The sequence below is a fragment of the Hypanus sabinus genome, chromosome 8 (assembly GCF_030144855.1).
Source record: "Hypanus sabinus isolate sHypSab1 chromosome 8, sHypSab1.hap1, whole genome shotgun sequence".
In the NCBI taxonomy this organism is placed as follows: domain Eukaryota; kingdom Metazoa; phylum Chordata; class Chondrichthyes; order Myliobatiformes; family Dasyatidae; genus Hypanus; species Hypanus sabinus.
The window spans coordinates 58,083,613-58,108,682 of record NC_082713.1 but is presented as its reverse complement, the minus strand read 5'-3'; the positions used below and the strand labels follow the sequence as shown (position 1 = coordinate 58,108,682).

General features: G+C 44.5%; 1 protein-coding gene across 1 annotated transcript in view; it reads left to right on the top strand.

Annotated features, from left to right (window-relative positions):
• pof1b (POF1B actin binding protein) overlaps positions 1-25,070 on the top strand; it is a 117,335-nt gene that overhangs the window by 49,277 nt on the left and 42,988 nt on the right. Inside the window, exon 5 of the mRNA XM_059977284.1 lies at positions 5,401-5,556. Coding sequence (XP_059833267.1) covers positions 5,401-5,556 — 156 coding nt within the window. The remainder of the gene's footprint in view (positions 1-5,400; positions 5,557-25,070) is intronic.

Genomic DNA, 25,070 nt, shown 5'->3' with positions numbered 1-25,070 from the left:
ATTCCGGGATTGGAATTTGTGGCTGGAATCACAGGAAACCGCTTTTAACTAACATCAGGGAGAGGGAACCAACGCTCCCCCAATTTCACGGAAGATTCATCAAGACTCGGCAAGTTCTTTCTCTTCTTCCCCCCAATCTCTCTCTCTCGGTCGCCCCACGCAAAATCCAGCGATTTTCAAAGGGGCTGAGGCCTGCAGACTTTCAGAGTGACTTTTATATTTCCAACAGATAATCTATTAACCCCTAGACACCAGCAGAGCTCACTTCTTAATGATGATTATTACTATACCTGCGCTTTAGATTGAATGTTGACAATGTGCACTATCTGAATGTATGTATTAACCCTACTTTTGTGTCCCTTTACGAATAAAACGTTTGAAAATAGTGACATCAGACTTCAACGGACCTCTCTATCTTTGCTGGTAAGATCTCCAGTTACGGGATTCATAACAGTTGGGGGCTCGTCCGGGATTTGACACCAAATTGGGAGGCCAGTGAATCGGGCTTGTAAATCAAAAACTTGAATCTGGTTACGCGGGTAGCCAGACGGGAAACCAGCAAAGATGGACGTGGGGGAATTTATGGAAAACCCGATGGTGGGGGCGCTAGAGGCGGCCACCAAATCAGACTTGTTAAATTTGGTGAAGGGGTTGAACCTCACAGAAGTGAGGTCATCCATGAAAAAGCGGGAGGTACGAAGGGCCATAACCCAGTATTACATTGGGAAGAAGGTGTTTGAAGCTGAGGTATTGGGAGATATCCCTGAAGAGATACCATCAAGTGGGACGGTTCAGTTAGAGGTGGAGAAATTGAAGTTGGAACATGAAATTAAGTTAAAAGAGCTGGAAGCGGCTGAGAGAGAGAGAGAGAGAGAGAGAAAGAGAGAGGGGGAAAGGCAAGAGAGAGAGAGGGAAAGGCAAGAGAGAGAGAGGGAAAGGCAAAGGCAGCATGAAATTAACCTAAAGAAGCTAGAAGCAGAAGAGAAAGAGAAGGAACGGGCTGAGAAAGAGAAGGAACCGGCCGAGAAAGAGAAACAGAGGCAACATGACTGGGAAATTGAGAAGATGAAGAACGAACGAAGAGATCAAGGATTAGACCAAGCAGAACGGTTTAATGTTAGTAGGGAGTTGAGATTGGTGCCCCCGTTCGAGGAGACAGATGTCGATAGCTATTTCTTGCTTTTTGAAAAGGTGGCAGTAAATCAGAAGTGGCCAAAAGAGCAGTGGGTGGCATTGTTACAAAGTGTTTTAAAGGGGAAGGCCCAACGAGTATATGCAGCCTTGTCCCTGGAGGAGGGAGTAGCGGAGAATTATGATGAGGTAAAAAAGGTAATTCTCCGGACTTACGAATTGGTACCTGAGGCCTATAGACAAAGGTTTAGAAATTTAAGGAAAGGGTGGAATCAAACGTATACTGAGCTAGCCCATGAGAAGGGGGATGCTGTTGGACCGTTGGTGCACCACGGAAAGGGTGGACGAGGATTATGGGTATCTCAGGGAGTTATTTTTGATTGAGGAATTCAAAAGTTGTGTTCCGGAGGAGATCCGGGTGTATTTGAATGAGAAGCCGGATAAGTCCATTTCAGAATTTGCCAGGTTGGCGGACGAATATGCCCTAACCCACAAGACAAAGACTCCCCCGAATAAAGGTCCCCAGAGAGACCGTGGGAACGATAGAGAAAGTCCGACGAGTGAGGCAGAGGTTCCACCGGGAGCTAGCGGTAAGGTTGAGGGGGAAAGGCAAGGCGGCCAGAGGGTTCCGGGTTTGACCTGTTTTAATTGCTGAAAGGGCGGGCACATTGCATCTCGATGCTTTGCTCCGAGGAAGGAGATAGGAAGAAGGAAAACCACAGTCCCTATCGGGTGTGCCGTGGTAATCAGCAAATCGACCAGAGAGCCGAAGGTAGACAGAGTAAGAGAAGGCTCTGAGAGTTGTCTGTCACACGGAACCATGTCTGTGACGGAGGGAGACACACCAGTTCCCGTAAGAATCTGGAGGGATACGGACGCAGAACTATCCCTGGTTAGCCGTAAGGTACTAGAATTTGGTCGGGAAACGGGCATGGTAAAGGTGGAAGGAATAAATAAACGGATAGAAATGGTGCCCTTATATAAGGTCATTCTGGATTGTGAGCTGGTGTATGGATCAGTTGAAATAGGGGTCCCCTCAGAATTCCCGAGAGATGACGTGGACATCCTGTTGGGGAACGACTTAGCAGGGGGTAAGGTTTGGTCAGCCATGCTGCCGACCTGGCGACCGGAGAGTGTGGTGGCCCTGTCCCTAGCGCCCAAGGACCATCTCGCCGGCGCGGTCACTCGCAGCCTGTCGAGAGAGACAGCTGAGAACGAGAGCAGTTTAAATCTGGCCAGTTTTGATTTGGCCGAGACGTCTTTGCTGACCCTGTGCCATGTGGGTTTAGAGGGTGGTAAGACGAAGAGTAGTAAAGTGAAAGGGGGTGAGGGAGAGGAGATAGATCTGCCTTTAGCGAAGAGAAAGGTCCTAAAGGTAGGAGATAAAGATGAGAAACAGATAAAGCTGTTGAAAGGTCCAGAGTTGGACTTGGATGATCTGTCTGGTTTGGCAGAATTGTTTGAAGAACTTGAGAGTTCTAAAGGTGTTCCCGATAATGAGGTGAGGGCGGTCCTAGATGGAAAGGATACCCTTGCCTTGAAGGGGTCTGCTGAAAGGGCCAAGGGGGTTGTTTCAGCTCGCAGGGTTGCGCCTTCCCCGGGTGGGAGCTGCCCAGAGAGTAACTGGGAGGATCGGGGGAAGTTAGAATGTGGAAAAGGTACGGGTGTTGAAAGCCTGGAAGAGGCCAATGTCCCGTTTGAGTGTGTCCGAGATGGGGATGCATGAGGTGCTGAAACTGGTAACGGAGCTCAGAAGAAGTCTGAGGTATCTGATTCAGTGGAACAGGACAGTGGCCGTCCTTGTGGGTCAGATGGACTCGGTTCAGTTGGAAAAGGGTTAACCTTGGTAACCAGGGAAAGTGTGAGTTCCCCGGTGTTTGTACTCGAAGGTGGGTTCAAAGTTAACGCAGAATTTAAGAATGGGGGGGGGGGTGAGGATTGTTGGCGAAGGAAACGAAAAGTCTGTAGTTTCCAAATCGAAGGAAGAAATCTTAAACCTGGCAGATGGCTCACAGAGTGAGCCGGGGAATATCGGGGCCCCCCCACTCTATTGTTATGCCAGGATGGGGTGTGAAAAGGCTGCCTTTGACATGCTACTTGAGCGAAGAGTTCGAATCAAACACCAATAGCCTGAAGGGGACTGATAAAAGGGCCAGCCACCTGGGTAAAATCAAAGAGTTGGGTGGAAATGGTCTAAGTCTGGGGCATGGTGTTGCTAAAATAACCCCGAAGAGCGGGCGGGAGTTCACCACGCCAAACTACTCAAGTTCCCCACGGGGGGGCTTGCCGTAAAAGAAGCGACGGTTAATGGAGATGCCATTGTTAGACAGCCAGGCAGGTTGAACGGGTTTGCGCCAAAGCCTGTGAATAATAAAGACAGCCCTTTGGAGACCTGCTGGTTAAGTTAAACGACTGAAATGATTAGTAGTCGCGTAAACTTTTGTAAACACACCTAAGCTAAGGTCACACCTCCTTAGTTTTGTTGTTTAGAAAAAAAAATTAAATAGGTGGTTATTGAATTGAAGTCTGATGTACGGTTCGCAATGTTAAGATATGAAAGAAAGGGACACTGTAATCGTTAACTATTTAGATACTGACTTGAATGTATAATGGTAGTATTTTGTGAAAAGAAAAACTTGTGTATTGTGTTAGATCCAAAATTCCTGCAAGACGGTGGACAACTCCGTTTTAACCGCTGGTGAAACGTCTTTTTAAGAGGGGAGTTGTAATGATCCCAGTCCCCTCCTTTGTGAGAATCGCAAGAGCACCCATTGAGGGGGGGGGGGGTCAGTAGACCCAGGAAGTGAGAGAGAGAGAAACGTGAAAAATTGCATGTCCCACCTGGGATACAGAATAAGATGCCAGCAACTATTGTCTCATGGAGACCACGTGAAAAGCCCTCGGGCAAGGTGGGCTGGTTGAGAGAGAGATTGCATCATCCCAACCTGATTGACACCTGCGACCCCGTGAGGAAGTATAAAGGAGAGTCTAAGGTGGACAGCCCCTCAGATGCACCCAGAAGACACGAGAGAGTGATCCCGCAGCAGCGGGATGCCATTCTGAAGGAAGCCACATGCGTTAGATTCCGGGATTGGACTTTGTGGCTGGAATCACAGGAAACCACTTTTAACTAACATCGGGAAGAGGGAACCAACGCTTCCCCGATTTCACGGAAGATTCATCAAGACTCAGCAAGTTCTTTCTCTTCTCCCCCCAATCTCTCTCTCTCGGTCGCCCCACGCAAAATCCAGCGATTTTCAAAGGGGCTGAGGCCTGCAGACTTTCAGAGTGACTTTTATATTTCCAACGGGCAATCTATTAACCTCTAGACACCAGCAGAGCTCACTTCTTAATGATGATTATTACTATACCCGCGCTTTAGATTGAATGTTGACAATGTGCACTATCTGAATGTATGTATTAACCCTACTTTTGTGTCCCCTTACGAATAAAACGTTTGAAAATAGTGAAATCAGACTTCAACGGACCTCTCTATCTTTGCTGGTAAGTTCTCCAGTTACGGGAGTCATAACAGGGCAAAAAGTCCTTGTTAATTAGAGAAGTCGGAGGAGAGTGACAAGACTTGTTCAAGCTGACAGGAAGGCAACTGTAACTCAAACAGCCACATATTACACCAAAAGTATGCAAAAGAGCACTTTTAAATGCACAACACATCAAACTTGACAGGGATGGGCTATTGACATGGAGGACAACACCATGTTCCACTCCTGTACCTAATGAAGTGGCCAATGAGTGTATATACACTCCGTGTATTAACATGGTCAAAGTTTTACTATTTGCAGTTAATGTATTTGTCTATTGTGGTCACTACAGGCATATAAGAGGATAAAATTATTTATTTTGAGCATACCACATATGCTGTGCTCTAGTATATTGTAGTAAGCTGAGTTCTGAGCAAGGAGATTTAACTTTTGATTTGAAAACATTTATGTTGAATTCTGTGAAAATAACTAGCAAGAATGGCTTAAGTTTAGTTTTGATATGAGTGACTCAGATGTGTGTTTTCCGATGACTGTATGAATATCTGTTTTGCCGGTGTGTAGGTCAAGCATTATTATTTGTCATGTTCATTGAAATGGGACAGCAAAATCATTTTTGTAGATGCTAAACATTTCAATGACTTGATGATCAGAATTAAATGAAGAAATAAGCTATTAAATGATAAAATTGATGCTAAGCTTTTAAGATCAATTGAGAAAGGTCTGGGAATGAAAAATTAAACCTGAGCTGGTATTTTTTGTATTGCAGCTTCCGAGCTCTCCAGGTGAACTCATCAGGTCTCGGAGTGCTCAGAGCTCTGTCACGTCTCAGGATCTTGACTTACACTCTGATGAAACCCACGTGAGATGCTATGGAGGACGGAGTCCTACACCGGTCAGAGTCCAGAGTCCTCAACCATGCCAAGTACTGCATTTTCTTCTGACATTTGCACAAATGCATTTATCATACTAAATCATTACTTGATACTTAAAAATTGCATTGCTGTTTCCATGCATGCTTGTACAAAACTTGATTTCTTTCAAAGCAAAATCCAAAAGAGAAGGAAAGGGTACTTGAAGCAGTTTGTTATTCAATGTCTGCAGCTTGGAGAGCAATATTTGAAGTGGGCTTTTAGACCTCATTTCAGAGAGAATGCAGAAACAAAGTATACTTCATTTTGTCCAGGTCATCCTGTCTGAAGTTAGATGAAATTTAAAGTAAGGTAGATTGTATTGTTGAATTTGAGCATTTAGCTTTTGACAATGCATTGCTGAAGTCTGTTCACACTCTAGAAAGTGAGGTCAAGTCAAGTTTAATGTCATTTAACTTGTGTATATATGTCTGTGCATATGTGTATATATATGTATGTATATATATGTATATAATATATGTATATGATATATATATGTATGTGTGTATATGTGTATATTTCTCTCAACCAGTGTAATGCACAATAGTATACATAACGCATGGTAGCTTATGAAGGCGAAGATTAAATCTATAGATGAATCACACATAAACTAAAGTGCATGAATAACTCAGCAAGAAATATCAAATCTACAAAATTTTTAGTATTCTGCAAGAATTATATTAAAACCTATTCTAATGTGGTTACACCAGTTATGTTAATAGTTGGCAAATCTAATTACAATTCCAAACTTGTAGGTGGTTTTTGGCGAACAATTTATAAGTCACTTACTCCGAACGATATCAAATTGTATACAGGTATTGCTATTTTTTTTGGAAAAAGGAAGATGAATTTTTTCAGACTTCAGGCTACACCTGCAACAAGAAGAGGTAGTGCTACAGGGGGAACAAAAGGGGAGAGTGGACTGATTGAGGCTTTTATAAGATGATGAAGTGGGCCATCAATCTACTGCCCCATTCAGCAGGATGATGGCTGATCCAGTGCTTCATTCCCTTCTCACCTGATCCTTGTAGCCTTTGAAACCCTGAGAGTTCCAAAAAAAATATTGATTTTGGCCTTAAATACAATTGACCAAGGATCCAAAGCCCTTTGTGCTGGAGAATCCCAATACAACCCACAAAGAAGAAATTTCTCTTTGTCTTACTCATAAAAGTTTTATTCTTGTCACATAACCATCGTTTGCTTCTAGACTTCCCAGTCAGAGAATGCAGTCTCTCTACAGCTATCCTATAAATCAGAACCTTTGGCATATCAGTAAGAACAGATGTTATTCTAGTAGTTAAATAAGTATACACCAACTTGCCTAATCTCTGGGGAAGACTAGTACTTACTGGCAACCCCATCAAATATTAATCAAGTAAATGTACGCTGCCCCATCTCAAGTTAAGTTAATCCTTGTATGTACACTGGCATGCAAAATTTTGGGCACCCCGGTCAAAATTTCTGTTACTGTGAATAGTTAAGTGAGTAGAAGATGAACTGATCTCCAAAAGTCATAAAAGTTAAAGATGAAATATTCTTTTCAACATTTTAAGCAAGATTAGTGTATTATTTTTGTTTTGTACAATTTTAGAGTGAAAAAAAGGAAAGGAGCACCATGCAAAAGTTTGGGCACCCCAAGAGATTTGAGCTCTCAGATAACTTTTACCAAGGTCTCAGACCTTATTTAGCTTGTTAGGGCTATGGTTTGTTCACAGGCATTATTAAGAAAGGCCAGGTGATGCAAATTTCAAAGCTTTGTAAATACCCTGACTCCTCACACCTTGTCCCAACAATCAGCAGCCAGGGGCTCCTCTAAGCAGCTGACTAGCACTCTGAAAATTAAAATAAACGATGCCCACAAAGCGCAGGAGGCTATAAGAAGATGGCAAAGCGTTTACAGTTAGCCGTTTCCTCAGTTAGTAATGTAATTAAGAAATGGCAGTTAACAGGAACGGCGGAGATCAAGTTGAGGTCTGGAAGACCAAGAAAACTTTCTGAGAGATCTGCTCATAGGATTGCTAGAAGGGCAAATCAAAATCCCCGTTTGACTGCAAAAGACCTTCAGATAGATTTAGCAGACTCTGGAGTGGTGGTGCACTGTTCTACTGTGCAGTGACACCTGCACAAATATGACCTTCATGTAAGAGTCATCAGAAGAAAACCTTTCCTGCATCCTCACCACAAAATTCAGCGTCAAAACTTTGCAAAGGAACATCAAACAAGCCTGATGCATTTTGGAAACAAGTCCTGTGGACTGATGAAGTTAAAATAGAACTTTTTGGCCACAATGAGCAAAAGTATGTTTGGAGAAAAAAGGGTGCAGAAGTTCATGGAAAGGACACCCCTCCAACTGTTAAGCACAGGGGTGGATCGATCAGGTTTTGGGCTTGTGTTGCAGCCATTGGCATGGGGAACATTTCACTGGTAGAGGGAAGAATTAATTCAATAAATCCCAGCAAATTCTGGAAACAAACATCACACCATCTGTAAAAGAAAAGCTGAAGATGAAAAGAGGATGGCTTCTACAACAGGATAATAATCCTAAGACACCTCAAAATCTACAATGGACTACCTCGAGGTGCAAGCTGAAGGTTTTGCCATGGCCCTCACAATCCCCTGACCTAAACATCATCGAAAATCTGTGGATAGACCTCAAAAGAGCAGTGCATGCAAGATGACTCAAGAGTCTCACAGAACTAGAAGCCTTTTGCAAGGAAGAATGGGCAAAGATCCTCCAAAAAAGAATTGAAAGACTTTTAGCTGGCTACAGAAAACATCTACAAGCTGTGATACTTGCCAAAGGGGGTGTTACTATGTGCTGACCATGCAGAGTGCTCAAACTTTTGCTTTGGGCCCTTTTCCTTTTTTTGCTTTTTTTTTTGAAACTGTAAAAGATGGAAATAAAAAAAGTAATCTTGCTTAACATATTAAAGAAATGTGTCATCTTTAACCTTATGCCTTTTGGAAATCAGGTCATCTTTTACTCGCTTAACTATTCACAGTAACAGAAGTTTTGACTGGGGTGCCCAAACTTTTGCATGCCACTGTATGTGTTAACTGGAAGTGCTTTCTACTGTGATTTCATAAGTCTTGCACAAAAACAGACATGCTGCTTTTGCTGAATACCAGCAAACCTGCAGGTTGCCCAGCTAGTTTCCCACTGTAATTTGCTCTTTAGTATGTAGATGAATGATAGAATGTGTGAAGAAAAAGATTGGTTAGGGTAGGGTAGATACCCCAACAGCAAGCATGGAGTTGGTGGGCCAAAAGACTTGGTTCCAATCTGTATATTTTAATGACGCTAACTATCCAGGGGTAAAGGCAAATAACGTGTTTGCGATCATAAGTGCTTGCTCTGCCTGCATGTTTACTTTTACAGTTCTTGAACCAGCATTCCTTTGTATACCAACTGTTTTCTTCAGTAAATCTTTGTTCACTTTGAGAAGAAGCATAATAATCTGCACATTCCCACATCACTACTGATGAACCGCATGGAAAGCTTCAGAAATAACAGGAAAAATTACGCAAAATAATTAGTCTCTGAAAGTATCATTTGTAACTTTGATAGAGTGGTCTCAGTTCATTGGTTGGGGGGAGGTGACAAAGATTGCATTGGAAGAATTCATACAGAGTTGTGCGGAATATGGACACGAAGTTAGGCAATTCAAGAGCTTTGGAATACAGTATCAAAGCACAGTAGAAGTTAGTACTGTAGTTAAATGGTTTAGTTTAGAGGTGGATATTTTGTAAGGGACATCTGTGTTACTTAAATATAGCTTTCTGTTTAAAGATGAAGTTCAAATCCCTCCATCGTCAAAGCTGACCTGTTTAATTGTTTTTTTTTCCATTTATTTGTAATGTTTTACAGTTGGAATTTTGTAAAATTGGATCTTTCTTTAGAAAAGATGTAACATGAGTTGATTATTCTACCAGTATCTTTGGCATGATTAATTACCATGTTGAGCTGCAGGTTGGTGCAAAAGCCCAAATTTCATATTCTAACTCCAGTTCAAAGGAAATTAAGTTTATGAAAATGTAGCCAAACCTTCTGTTTAACTGTAGTTTAAGTTTTGGTGTCATGGCTCAATTTACACATTATTTGCAGATGATGATTTTGTGTTGAACTAACTAATGCAAAATTTTGATTTCACACTTCCTGTTTCACTGATAAATCTACACAATTAAACAGTTCATATATAGATGCCTGTCTCTAAGGATCTGTTGTAAGAAACATAATTTCAATTGCACCAGAAATGTAATTGGCTTTTAGCAAATCCACCCAAATTAAGTGATGATCATACTTAACTTTCCAGTAACTTAAGATCAATTGACAGTGACTTTATCCTTGGCTTTAATCACATGCAATGCTTCATTAAGATAACATGCTTCTCACGCAACTGTAGGGCAGGAGTATCTGCCTACACATCTTTGGCAAGATGATGAAATATAAATTGCACATTAAGTGACACAAGATAATTGAAGAAACTTATACAGTAATTAGCAAAAGCTATAATCTGAGAATGAACACAGCCTCAAGTTAGTTTTCTCATCAAAATCAGTAAAGAGGTATATTGATTAAATGACTCCATGTTAGTGAGAGGAAAGCAGTGCTGAGCATTTAAAATATATCTGACTTTTCATTAGGTTGATGGTAGGAGGAAGTATGGGTAAATTGTTAAGGTTAATAAATATCCAGCATGTGGAAAAACAAACTCTGATTAAAAAGGCTGTGGGTAGAATGATTGAAATTATTCCCTCCTCTGAGAGGAACTAGGGTTATTTTATGTTCTTTGTCTTGCTTTAACAAAAATAAGCTGTATGAGCCTTCCCCATTTAACCATAGCTCCTGTTCTTTGCTCAGAACAAAGCTTTTTGTTTAATTGATAATGGCATTAATAATTAAACTGCATATAGTTTTAATTATTAGTGAAGATTTGCATTAAAAGAAATAACAAATTTAAGGTGTCAGAGTGTGTTCTAGGTTAATAACCCCGGACTGATAAATCTTTGGTATGGTATTTATTATTAATGGCTTCCAACTGCTGGCAGGTGACTCAGTGTTATTGTAACATTATAGTGTGATCAGCTTCAAAGGTATAAGTATTTTGTCTTGTGGTCAAGGAGGAGTTCCATTATGCATCTTTTTCTATCACTTAATTAGATCTACATTGAATGAAAATTGATGTAAAGCTTGGAATATGTGAAATGAAATACTGCTTTGCATCACACAAAAATATTTTACTTTGCGTAACTGTATCCAATCTTTTATGAGTGGTAATTAGGAGTATTTTCCAAGCTTCCTCAATTTGATGTGTTATGGAACTTGTGATTATTATTTTGTAAATCAATCTCACATTAAGGCTGAACACCAACTCTGTAATACCACCTACTGCCTAGACTGTGACATCACCACTTCATATCTAAAACTATGGGTCCCTGAATGACTGCCAGCTCCAGATGACCTTGCAAATTTGGCCTTGAAGTTCATAATCCTCAGCCTTGCACAACCTATCTTTTCCTCCTATTAAGATGCACAGTGGGATTTGCCTGGTATAACCATTCAGTTTTTTTTTGCCTCTCTTAATTCTTAATTATTTTTTTATCTTAATGCTTATTTTCCTCTTGTCTTGTTTTTGTGATGGCACAGCAACAGGCCCATTGAATCCATTCTGATCACCCATGCTTGTCTATATTATTTTTGCTATTTCTACACTATTACTGGTTTACTTTCCTCACATTCCCATTAACACCTCTGGATTCCACCACTCGCCAATACCCTGCGAGCAACTTGTAGCACCAGATTAACTTATCAACCCCCAAGTCTGAGATATGGAAAACTGGATTCAAAGTCGGCCTTGTGGTGGGAAGAAAGGGGTAATGATTGGTCAATGTTTTATATTTGGAATGCTGTTACTAGTGGAATTTCACAGGGCTTAGTATCTTTTAAAACATTTTCAGTTTGTATTTCAGCTTTCTAGTCTTTGCAGTTTTTTCCCCTCCTTATTGAAAATATATTTACCTCAGTTATCTGAGCAGAAAAGTGATGATTGGAATTTAATCCCAAGAAGTGTGAGGGTAATACTTGGGAGATTCACTAAGACAAGGAAATACATAATGTGGCAAATTATTAATTTGAATTCATAAAGCCTCAGAGGCAGTAGATGGGAAATGAGGTGCAGCAAACAATCTGATGGAGGAACTCTGGATCAAGCAACACTTACAGAAAGAAACCCAAAACACTGACGATTCTTTTCCTCCCACCAGTGCTGCTTGATCTGTTGAGTTCATCCAGCAGATTATTTGTGCTCCACATTTCAGCACCTGCAGTCTCTTGCATCTCTGGAAAAATAAGCAGTTATATATAATTGCAAGATCCTTTTTATGAGCCAAGGTATGTAATATAAAAGCAGGGAGATTGTGTTTGAACTGTATACAACATGAGATCATACAGTTCTGATCTCCATTTTATGGGAGAGAAGTAGTTGCACTGTGTGAGATTCAGAGATTGATTTCAAGACTCGGGTTGGATGAGACTTTGTTTGGAAGAGGAAGTAGAAAAGAAGCATTTGAAATGGGGAGACCTTATGGTAATCTATAAAGTAGAGGTTCAGCAGTTTGTGTACTGGAATGTTTCAGCAAGTTAGATTTTAGGGAAATACTGAAAGTACTTGATCCAGGAATCAAGATTGAGTGAACTGAAAACTAATTCTGTAAAGATCACTTAAATCCAGTGAATGATTATCAGTACAGTAACAAAGTATAAGATTAGCTACACTTATGAAGTGAGACCAACCATTGTTTAAGGGAAATGGATGTGTGATGTTTCCAGTGAAATCAAAGCAACAGGTACTAAGGGATGAATTGATTGTTGAATGTGTAGCTTCAAGACAAGTGACAATAACATTGTACCAAAAGATTATAGTGAAAGTAGAAATGGCTGACTCTGTTAAATTAATCATTCATTAAAAAAAAAGTGTCTCAGAATTTCTGTGCTCAGTGTCAGATGTAGGAGGTCCTGGAGTCTCCCAGCCTCTCAGACACCCATATCTGCACCCGGTGCGCCGAGCTGCAGCTCCTAAGGGACAGAGTTAGGGAACTGGAGATGCAGCTTGATGACCTTTGCCTGGTCAGGGAGAGCAAGGAGGTGATAGAGAGGAGTTATAGGTCACAGTGGGGCCACGGGAGACAGACAAGTTGGTCCCAGTCAGGAGATGGAAGGGGAAGTTAGGCACTAGAAAGTACCCCTGTGGTTGTACCCCCTGACAATAAGTACTCCTGCTTGAGTACTGTTGGAGGGGACAGCCTACCTGGGGGAAGTGGCAATGACCATGCCTCTGGCACAGAGTCTGGCCATGTGGCTCAGGATAGGGAAAGGAAGAGGAAGGCAGTAGTGATAGGGGGCTCTATAGCTAGGGGGCCAGACAGGCAATTCTGTGGATGGAGAAAAGAAACTCGGATGGTAGTTTGCCTCCCAGGTACCAGGGTCCAGGATGTTTCAGATCGCATCCAAGATATCCTGCAGTGAGAGTGACATAGGCAGGAAAAAGGAGGAGGTCCTGAAAAAGGACTACAGGGAGTTAGGAAGGAAGTTGAGAAGCAGGACCTCAAAGGTAGTAATCTCGGGATTACTGCCTGTGCCACGCAACAGTGAGTATAGGAATAGAATGCGGTGGAGGATAAATGCGTGGCTGAGGGATCGGAGCAGGGGGCAGGGATTCAGATTTCTGCATCATTGGGACCTCTTCTGGGGCAGGTGTGACCTGTACAAAAAGGACGGATTGCACTTGAATCCCAAGGGGATCAATATCCTGGCGGTGTGGTTTGGTAAGGCCACTGGGAAGAGTTTAAACTAGAATTGTTGGGGATGGGAACTGTACTGAAGAGACTGGGGAAGAGGCGGTTGGCTCACAAATAGAGAAAGCTTGGAGACAGCATGTGAGGGAGGATAGGCAGGTGATAGAGAAGGGACACACTCAGACAGATGGTTTGAGATGAGTCTGTTTTAATGCAAGGAGTATTGTGAACAAAGCGGATGAGCTTACGGTGTGGATCAGTACTTGGAGATATGATGTGGTGGCAATTACAGAGACTTGGTTGGCTCAGGGACAGGAATGGTTACTTCAAGTGCCAGGTTTTAGATGTTTCAGAAAGAACAGGGAGGGAGGCAAAAGAGGTGGGGGCATGGCACTGTTGATCAGAGATAGTGTCACAGCTACAGAAAAGGTGGACTTCTTGGAGGGACTGTCTATGGAGTCTCTGTGGGTGGAGGTTAGGAACAGGAAGGGGTCAATAACTCTACTGGGTGTTTTTTATAGACTGCCCAATAGTAACAGGGATATCGAGGAGCAGATAGGGAAACAGATCCTAGAAGGTTGTAATAATAACAGAGAAAGACTATGTTCTGGAGCTTTTGGAGCTTTTGTATAAGTCGTCAGGACGGGATGAGATGTATCCCAGGCTACTGTGGCAGGCGAGGGAGTAGATTGATGAGCCACTGGCGATGATTTTTGCATCATCAATGGGGACTGGAAAGGTTCCGGAGGATTGGAGTGTTGTGGATTTTATTCCTTTATTCAGGAAAGGGAGTAGAGATAGCCCAGGAAATGAGAAACCAGTGAGTCTTACTTCAGTGTTTGGTAAGTTGATGTAGATGATCCTGAGAGGCAGGACTTATGAACATTTGGAGAGGTTTAATATGATTAGGAATAGTCAGCATGGCTTTGTCAAGAGCAGGTCATGCCTTATGAGCCTGATTGAATTTTTTGAGCATGTGACTAAACACGTTGATGAAGGAAGGACAGTAGATGTAGTGTATATGGATTTCAGTAAGGCATTTGATAAGGTACCCTATGCAAGGCTTATTGAGAAAGTAAGCAGATATGGGATCCAAGCGGATATTGCTTTGTGGATCCAGAAATGGCTTGCCCATAAATGGCAAGTAGTGGTTGCAGATGGGTCATATTCTGCATGGAGATTGGTGACCAGTGGTGTGCCTCAGGGATCTGTTCTGGGACCCTTACACTTTGTGAATTTTATAAATGACTTGGATGAAGAAGTGGAGGGATGGTTTAGTAAGATTGCTGATGACTCAAAGATTGGGGGTGCTGTGGATAGTGTGGAGGGCTGTCAGAGGTTAGGGCTGTCAGGGCTATCAGCGGGACATTGATAGGATGCAAAACTGAGCTGAGAAGTGGCAGATGGAGTTCAACCCAGATAAGTGTGAAGTGGTTTATTTTGGTAGGTCAAATCTGATGGCAGAATATAGTATTAGTGGTAAGACTCTTGGCAGTGTGGAGGATCAGAGGGATCTTGTGTTCCTGGTCCATAGGACGCTCAAAACAGCTGCACAGGTTGACTCTGTGGTTAAGAATGCATATGGTGTATTGGCCTTCATTAATTGTGGAATTGAATTTGGGAGCCAAGAGGTAATATTGCAGCTATATAGGACCCTGGTCAGACCCCACTTGGAGTACTGTGCTTAGTTCTCATCATCTCACTACAGGAAGGATGTGGAAGCCACAGAAAGGGTGCAGAGGAGATTTACAAGGATGTTGCTTGGATTGGGGAGCATGCCTTATGAAAACAGGTTGAGTGAACTTGGCCTTTTCTCCTTGGAGCGATGGAGGATGAGAGGTGAGCTAATAGAGGTGTATAAGATGATGAGAGGCGTTGATTGTGTGGATTATCAGAGGCTTTTTCCCAGGGCTGAAGTGGTTGCCACAAGAGGACACAGGTTTAAGGTGCTGGGAAGTAGGTACAGAGGAGATGTTAGGGGTATGTTTTTTACTCAGAGTGGTGAGTGCATGGAATGGGCTGCTGGCAATGGTGGTGGTAGAGGCAGATATGATAGGGTCTCTTAAGAGACTTTTAGATCGGTACATGGAGCTTAGTAAAATAGAGGACTATGGGTAAGCCTAGTAATTTCTAAGGTAGGGACGTGTTCGGCACAATTTTGTGGGCCGAAGGGCCTGTATTGTGCTGTAGGTTTTCTGTGTTTCTAATTATTGTAACTTTAAGGCTGTCAGCTATTGTTAATTGCCACTTTACTTAATAAAGTGGTAACTAGTGTATGTTCTTAGTCTTATGCCACTAAAGCCCGTCCACTTCAAGATTTAGCACATGTGTTCAGAGATGTGTGGTTATTTGAGTTACTGTTAACTTCCTGTCAGCTTGATAAGTCTGGCCATTTTCCTCTGACTGCTATGATTTCTAACTCTAAAACATTAAACTAATTAAAAGCAAAAACAGAACTGAGAATAAAGTGTCCATTTTTGTTTTTACTTGAAGTGAGGTAAGTGTATGTGATGCGGTGGCATGATCACTCGTGCCCTATATGTACTTTGTATGTATAATCCATAGAACATAGAACCAGAGAACATTACAGCATAGAAACAGGCTGTTTGGCCCTTCTTGGCTGTGCCAAACCATTTTGCTGCCTAGTCCCACTGACCTGCACCTGGCCCATATCTTTCCATACACCTCTCATCCATGTACCGTCCAAGTTTTCCTTAAATGTTAAAAGTGATCCCGCATTTACCATTTCATCTGGCAGCTCTTTCCACATTCCCACCCTTTCTGTGTGAAGAAGCCCCTCCCCCAATGTTCCCTTTAAACTTTTCCCCCTTCACCCTTAACCCATGGACTCTGGGGTTTTTTTTCTCTGCTAGACTCAGTGGAAAAAGCCTGCTTGCATTCACTCTATCTATACCATCATAATTGTATATACCTCTATCAAGTCTCCCCTCATTCTTCTATGCTCCAGGGAATAAAGTCCTAACCTATTTATATAATACAACTAATACATAGACATCCACAGCATAGTCAATTGTAAATGGTCCCATTCAGGCATAAAGATTTAATTGCTGTGGAGGTTTTCTTATTCTTGTGGGATAACATCTTTCCAGACAAGAGGGATCACTCTGGTTGGCAGGTGAGACTTATGGCTGTGAAATCAATCTTGTGTTCTGGAGCCTCCTTCATGCTCATTACGAGTTCACTCTGAGACTGCAGGAAGTGGTTCTGTCAGCTCTGGACACTTCCTCCTCATCTTTTCTCTCTTCTCTGCTTTTCAACTTGTCTTTCTTTTCCTCGCTTTTTTCTGGTTTCTTGTAAGAGTCTTTGAGTTTGCTAATTTCTCAAGAAATTAAGTCTTATTGATCCACTTATGTCATGGCACTTATGTCATGCTCTTTCTTTTCCTTTCTAGAATGTTCATCTTGGGAAGGTCATTAGTTCACTGGAGTATTCTCTTATTAATCTTTCTGTTGCTTCCCTTACAATGTGACTTTTCCTCATCCACAATATCATCTGATGAACATCGTCAATGCTATTTTCATATCTCCATTAACTTCTTTTGGGATTTGTATTTGCGTCTACTTTTTACAAGCAGCTTTTTATCTCAGACTTGAAGTTCATGCAATAACCTTAATGCACACCGAGTAGATTCTGGGTTTTTATACTCACAAAAGCTGAATGCTTGCAACTTTCCTGAAGCTCCTTGAGCTCTCATCCAACTTAAAACCAAGCCACATTTCACATGTAATTGTTTGATCAACATATCACATTCTTTCTCAGATATGCTGCCTACAAAAAGTGTTGTAGTTGAACCACTGCTTTAGTCACACTAGTTGAACCACTGCTTTAGTCACACTCACAATTTGTTTAAGCAGTATGGCCCTTCTTTGATACAATATGCTTTCCAACCAGGGGCAGAGGTTGGCATCGACACCTGTTTGCCATCTGGGCGATGGTTCATGATGTACTGCTTAGACAGTTGTGGAATTATCCGATACCTTTCTTAATTCGCTGCTAGTTGACTCTATTAAAGGAGATGTTCCATGCTCTCATCAAGACCCCATCATTGGTTTTGTCTCCTTCCATAATCTGGTTCAAGCTCCCCTTCTCTACAGATCATCTTCCGTGTATATCATAATCCAGTATTTGCATCTCTTATGCCTCCACTTATCACCCTCTATCTACCTTGTCTCTACCTTCACCCACCTGACTCCTGCCTTTATTTCCCAATTCATATCTCTGTCCACCTATCACACCTCCTTCCCCATCTCTGAATCTCTCCTACCTCCACCTCTTGCCCTATTTGGGCTCCATCTTACTATCATCCATCATTCCAATTTCTACCTCACCTCTATACTGGCTGACCACCTGCTATGTTCTCAATCACAATTGTCCTTCATGGGTGATGAGTGAACTAAATGATGTGGTGGATGAGATGAGGACGGTGCAGTAGTTGAAGTGAGGAAAGGACAGTGATGAGGGGTGATAGTGCAGCAAATCAGGTGAGGCAAGGGTGGTATATAGGAATTTGGAGAAACAAATTAAATTTTATTGAATATGATGTGTTTAATTGCTTAACGCTGACAGCTTTCAGTAGTTCAACTATGCTAAAATGTTTGTTGATGACAGTGTCTGAAGCTTCTTGTTTCTTGTTTTTAGTGAAGAAGTCTAAATGGGAATACAAAAAATGAATCTTTGGTGACATGTTGCACTTCATGGTTGTGTATACTTGAAGCATGTTGTCAACCAGCTGCACATGGTTTGGTGTTCTGTAGTTGCTAAGAAAATTTTCAACAAAATCCCTTGAATGTCTTTCATGTGAATTTTCTTTGGTTCTACCTGGAGTTCTTTGAATTGCCTGTCATTGATGACCTATGTGATTTGTGGACCAACAAAAATGCCTTCCTTAATCTTGGCATCAGTTATTCTGGGCAACATCTGTCTCAAATATGGAAATCCTTCACCTTCCTCATTCATTGCTTTCACACAATTTTTCATTAGCCTCAGTTTTATATGAAGAAGAGACCATTGCTGGGTCTACAAATGGCTTATGGGCCACAGTCTTCTGCCCTGGAACCAACTGCTTACAGAGTGGCTAATCCTTTTTAATGTAATGAGATTCTTTAGCACGGTTGTCTCATTTGCAAATGAAACAACTGTACTTGACGTATCTGAGCTGCATTCCTAGTAGCAGTGCTGCAACTTTCGGATCACCACAGATGTTCCAGTTGTAGTTGTTCTACTGTATGTTTCAACAAGACTTCCAGATTTCAATAACTTTCTTTCTTGTGTACTGTATAACTGATTGGTGTTGAAGAATAGACATTGCAGTTGTGTAGTTTCAAGCTTAACACAGAATTAATAAAATGGCATCATTGTTGTGGATCATTCTGGCAACCCAAAGCATGTACAGGCATGCCTGGATAAGTTCAAAAACTTTTCAGCTTAGAATGTTTCCTATGATGTAATTGAATTGAATTATGAATTCAAATAAATATAGGCAACTTCAAAAAAAACATTTGTAATGGTGAAATCCCATGGTGATTTTCGTGATCAGCAGCCCAAAATTCATAAGATACACCCAAAAGTCTTCAGGAAGCAAAATCTTTGTCTAGTGTTATCTGAGATTTTGTACATCTTTTTCTGATATAAAGTTTGGTTGCTCAATGTGTTCTTGATCTCCAACAGAACCCTGTTTAGGATCTACAGGCTTTTATACATGCAACTTTAAGCTCAAAAATGTGCATGTATTATGTGTTTTTATCCAAGATTTTTTTGAAGAAGTTGATCAAATTAACTCTATTTGAGTCAGTAGTGAGGAAGGCAAATGTAAAGTTAACATTCATTTTGAGGGGACTAGAATACAAAAGTAAGGACGTAATGCTGAGACTTTAAGGCATTGGTCAGACTGTAGCGGTGTGCTACAAACAGCGCTAAAATTACGACACGGAGTCGGTAACTGCAGTCGAAGGAAAAACTTTATTCGAAAACTTCAGCCTCACTTTTAAGCCTCTGTCAACCGGCCCCCCATGGCGAAGAGGCTCCAAAGCTCTGTGCTCGCAAACCCCCGTAGGCTATCTAATTGTGAGTCGGTTCGCATACGCTAGGAAATGAGCCGCCACATAACCCCCCCCCAGAACCGGCGATACACCCCCCAATGTCCACAGCCTGGGCCAGAACCTGCTTGGGAGGTCGGCCTCTGCGCCGAGGCGCCGGAAACTCGGCCGGTTGCGCCAGGTCCACATGGGCCGGCTTGAGGCGGTCCACCGTGAAAACCTCCTCCTTCCCCCCAACGTCCAGCACGAACGTGGACCCGTTGTTCCGGAGCACCGTAAACGGCCCCTCGTATGGCCGCTGCAGCGGTGGCCGATGCCCGCCCCTTCGTACAAACACAAACTTACAGTTCCGTAGGTCTTTGGGTACGCAGGTCGGGTGCCGCCCATGCTGTGAAGTGGGTATGGGGGCCAGGTTACCGAGCTTCTCGCGAAGTCTGCCCAGGACTGCAGCGGGTTCTTCCTCTTGCCCCCTCGGGGCTGGTAGGAACTCCCCGGGGACGGCCAGGGGCGCGCCGTATACCAACTCGGCCGACGAGGCGTGCAGGTCGTCCTTGGGCGCTGTGCGGATGCCGAGAAGGACCCAGGGAAGCTCGTCCGCCCAGTTGGCTCCTCGCAGGCGGGCCATGAGGGCTGACTTCAGGTGACGGTGGAAACGCTCCACTAGCCCGTTCGACTGTGGGTGGTAGGCAGTGGTGTGGTGCAGCTGAGTCCCCAAAAGGCTGGCCATAGCTGACCACAGGCTGGAGGTGAACTGGGCGCCTCTGTCGGAGGTAATGTGGGCTGGTACACCAAAGCGGGATATCCAGGTGGCGATCAGGGCTCGGGCGCAAGATTCGGAGGTGGTGTCGGTGAGCGGGACCGCCTCTGGCCATCTTGTGAACCGGTCCACGATAGTCAGGAGGTAACGCGCTCCGCGCGACACTGGCAGGGGGCCCACGATATCCACATGAATGTGGTCGAAACGCCGGTGGGCGGGATGGAACTGCTGCGGTGGGGCTTTGGTGTGCCGCTGAACCTTGGCCGTCTGGCAGTGCATGCACGTCCTGGCCCATTCACTGACCTGTTTGCGGAGTCCGTGCCAAACGAACCTGCTGGAAACCATCCGGACAGTTGTCCGGATGGAGGGATGCGCCAAGTTATGAATGGAGTCGAAAACACGTCGCCGCCAGGCTGCGGGGACGACCGGACGGGGCTGGTTGGTGGCGACGTCACAGAGTAGGGTCCTCTCACCTGGGCCCACGGGGAAGTCCTGGAGCTGCAAACCAGAGACTGCAGTCCTGTAACTCGGAATCTCCTCATCTACCTGCTGTGCCTCTGCCAGTGCCTCAAAGTCTACCCCTTGGGAAAGGGCATGAACGGTAGGGCGAGAGAGCGCATCCGCCACGACATTGTCCTTACCCGAGACGTGCCGGACATCCGTTGTGTATTCAGAGATGTAGGACAGGTGGCGTTGCTGGCGGGATGACCAGGGGTCGGATGCTTTCGTAAACGCAAAGGTAAGCGGTTTGTGGTCCGTGAACGCGGTGAAGGGCCGACCTTCTAGGAAGTACCTGAAATGCCGGATTGCCAGGTAGAGCGCCAACAGTTCCCGGTCAAAAGCACTGTACTTGAGCTCGGGTGGCCGCAGGTGTTTGCTGAAAAACGCCAGGGGTTGCCAGCGACCTGCGATGAGCTGCTCCAGCACCCCACCGACTGCCGTGTTTGATGCGTCCACTGTGAGGGCGGTAGGGGTGTCCATTCTGGGATGTACTAGCATTGCGGCGTCAGCCAAAGCTTCCTTCGTTTGAACGAAAGCGGCGGCGGACTCCTCGTCCCAGGTAATGTCCTTGCTCGGACCCGACATCAGGGCGAACAGGGGGCGCATGATCCGGGCAGCTGAAGGGAGGAAGCGGCGGTAGAAATTGACCATACCTACGAATTCCTGAAGGCCTTTGACCGTGGTGGGTCGGGGGAAGTGGCGGACCGCATCTACCTTAGCGGGCAGAGGGGTTGCCCCGTCTTTAGTAATCCTGTGGCCCAGGAAGTCAATGGTATCAAGTCCGAACTGGCATTTGGCAGGGTTAATTGTAAGACCGTACTCACTCAGTCGGGCGCAGAGTTGACGGAGGTGGGACAGATGCTCCTGACGACTGCCGCTGGCTATGAGGATGTCATCCAAATAGATGAACGCGAAGTCCAGGTCCCGTCCCACCGCGTCCATTAACCGCTGGAACGTCTGTGCGGCATTCTTCAGGCCGAACGGCATGCGGAGGAACTCGAAGAGGCCAAACGGGGTGATGAGAGCCGTCTTGGGGACATCGTCAGGATGCATCGGGATTTGATGGTACCCTCGGACAAGGTCGACCTTGGAGAAGATCCGGGCGCCGTGCAGGTTTGCCGCAAAGTCCTGAATGTGCGGCACAGGGTAGCGGTCCGGTGTGGTAGCCTCGTTCAGCCTGCGGTAGTCGCCGCACGGTCTCCAGCCCCCCGTCGCTTTGGGCACCAGGTGCAGGGGGGAAGCCCAGGGGCTGTCGGACCGCCGGATGATCCCCAATTCCTCCATTCTCTGGAACTCCTCCTTCGCCAGTCGGAGCTTGTCCGGGGGAAGCCGCCGAGCACGGGCATGGAGGGGTGGTCCCTGTGTCGGGATGTGGTGCTGTACGCCGTGCCTGGGCATGGCTGCCGTGAACTGCGGTGCCAGAACCGATGGGAACTCCGCCAGGACCCTGGTGAAGTCGTTGTCGGACAGCGTGATGGAGCCGAGGTGAGGGGCTGGCAACTGGGCCGCGCCCAGGGAGAACGTCTGAAAGGTCTCGGCGTGTACCAGTCTCTTCCTGGGCAGGTCAACCAACAGGCTGTGAGCTCGCAAAAAATCCGCACCCAGAAGCGGTTGGGCTACGGCGGCCAGTGTGAAGTCCCACGTGAACTGGCTGGGGCCGAACTGTAGCTGCACCTGACGGGTGCCATAGGTCCTTACTGTGCTGCCATTCACGGCCCTCAGGGGGGGACCCGGTGCCCTGCTGCGAGTGTCGTAACTTGTCGGAGGTAAAACGCTGACCTCAGCCCCAGTATCGACCAAAAAGCGGCGTCCCGACCTGCTATCCCACACATACAGGAGGCTATCCCGATGGCCAGCCGCCGTAGCCATCAGCGGCGGCTGGCCCTGGCGTTTCCCGGGAACTTGCAGGGCGGGCGGCAACGGCGGGCTTCTGCGCCCCACCGCTGGTGGTAGAAGCACCAGTGGTCATTGGGCCGGGGGTTAGTGGGCTCTGCGGCCGGGCCTGGACTGGTTTGCTGCTGGGAGTGTGGCTGGGAGATCTGTGCGATGGACGCCCCGCTCACCTTTTTGGCGTTCCACAGCAAGTCCGCCCGGGCTGCCACCTTCCGGGGGTCACTGAAATCCGCGTCGGACAGCAGCAGGCGTATGTCCTCGGGCAGCTGCTCCAGGAATGCCTGCTCAAACATGAGGCCTGTGTGTCCCTCGGCCAGAGACAACATCTCGTTCATTAAAGCCGATGGAGGTCTGTCGCCCAAGCCATCCAGGTGCAGTAAACGGGCAGCCCGCTCGCGCCGTGAGAGTCCGAAAATCCTGAGGAGCAGGGCTTTGAATTCCGTGTACTTGCCGTCTGCCGGGGGCGACTGTACGAACTCCGCGACCTGGGCAGCTGTGTCCTGGTCGAGGGAGCTCACCACGTAGTAGTAGCGGGTGTCTTCTGAGGTGATCTGGCGAACGTGGAATTGGGCTTCGGCTTGCTGGAACCATAGGTCCGGGCGCTGTGTCCAGAAACCCGGCAGTTTCAACGAAACCGCATGAACAGAGGCGGCGTCGGTCATTTCTGGTCCAAAAATCGTTTGGACCGTCGGGGTCACCAATTGTAGCGGTGTGCTACACGCAGCGCTAAAATTACGACACGGAGTCGGTAACTGCAGTCGAAGGAAAAACTTTATTCGAAAACTTCAGCCTCACTTTTAAGCCTCTGTCAACCGGCCCCCCATGGCGAAGAGGCTCCAAAGCTCTGTGCTCGCAAACCCCCGTAGGCTATCTAATTGTGAGTCGGTTCGCATACGCTAGGAAATGAGCCGCCACAAGACTATATTTGGAGTATTGAGCAGTCTTGGGCCCTTTATTTGAGAAAGGATGTGCTGGCATTGGAGAGAGTGCAGAGGGTGTTCTCAAAAATGATCTTGGGAATGAAAGAGTAAAAGTATAAAAAGGGTTTTAAAATATGATAAATGTTTGACTGGACCTTTTCTCACTGGAGTTTGGAAGAATAGTGGTGGGGTGCATGGTGATGGAGAGGATGTTTCCAATATTGGGGGAGTCTAGAACCAGAGTATACAGCCTCAGAGTAAAAGGATGTCCCTTTACAGCAGAAATGAGGAGGAATTTCTTTATCCAGAGGGTGGTGAATCTGAGGAATTAATTGCCACAAACACCTGTGGCTAAGTCATTGGGTATCTTTAAAGCAGAAGTTGTCAAAGGTTACAGGGAGATTGAAAGGGACGTGGGTTGAGAGGATACTAAGTCTGCCATGAGGGAATGGCAGAGCAAACTCAATGTACCGAAGGGATCAATTCTGCTTCTGTGTTATGGTTGAAGTGTCCAATTGGTAAAGCTCCTGTTTGTCATATTACAATAATCTCTCAACATCTGCTTCAGTTTCCAGCTTAAGTTGTTTGCTAAATTCAACAGTGTTTTCTGTTATGCTTTCAAAACCCTCATATTCTGTGAAGCTGTTCGCAAATTTAGGGCAACATGAACAGTACTTTGTCTTTCTAAAGAGGCACCAAAACCAGTCTTTGAATAAGTATTTGAATTATGCCTGACTATAAAGCACTTGATAACAGGAAGTGAGACTGTAAGATTCTTAGTATGGTAATCTACATGAAGTGTTTGCAGATATTACCATCAAGCAATAACTGTAGTGTATGTATACTTTTCCCAAAACAATCCAGTCGCGCCATCACTGAATATTTATGTAGCACCAAAGGCTCCTCTTTCAAATACTATCAGTCAACTGCATTAATGTTAGCATTACAACTTCACCCAGAAGATCTGTTGTGTAAAATAGCAGACCAATTTAATCCATTAGAGCACTTTTCTTCATTCAGCTACTTCAGCAAGTGAAGGAAAATTTTCAGCCTTTTGTCGTACCAACAAGAGGAAACAATGTTGATTTTGGATCTTGATCCAAGTCATTAACAGTTTTTCCATTTGACTGTCAACACCAGTCTTGTTTAGCTATTACCATCGCATTCACAGTCGCTATTCTCGTTTGTTGTTGCAGAATTCATGGCTTGACTTTTAAGACTCCCATATAGTAAAGCATGCTTGATAAATAGTTTTTTTTTCACCCCAGTTGTTTTAATTTATTCAGGCCATTTTCAAAGTTCAAACTAAATTTATTATCAAAGTACATATATAGCACTATGTACAACTCTAAGATTTACTTTCTTATAGGCATTATCAATAAATGTATAGGGAAATAACCATAATGGAATCAATGAAAGACCACCCAACTTGGGTATTCAGCCAGAGTGCAACAGACAACAAACTTTACAAATATAAATGAAATAAATAATAGTAATAAATAAACAATAAATATCAAGAACATGAGATGAAGTCCTTAAAAGTGAGTACATACATTGGCTGTAGGGTGAGTGAAGTTGAATGAAGTTTATCCCCTTTGGTTCATGAG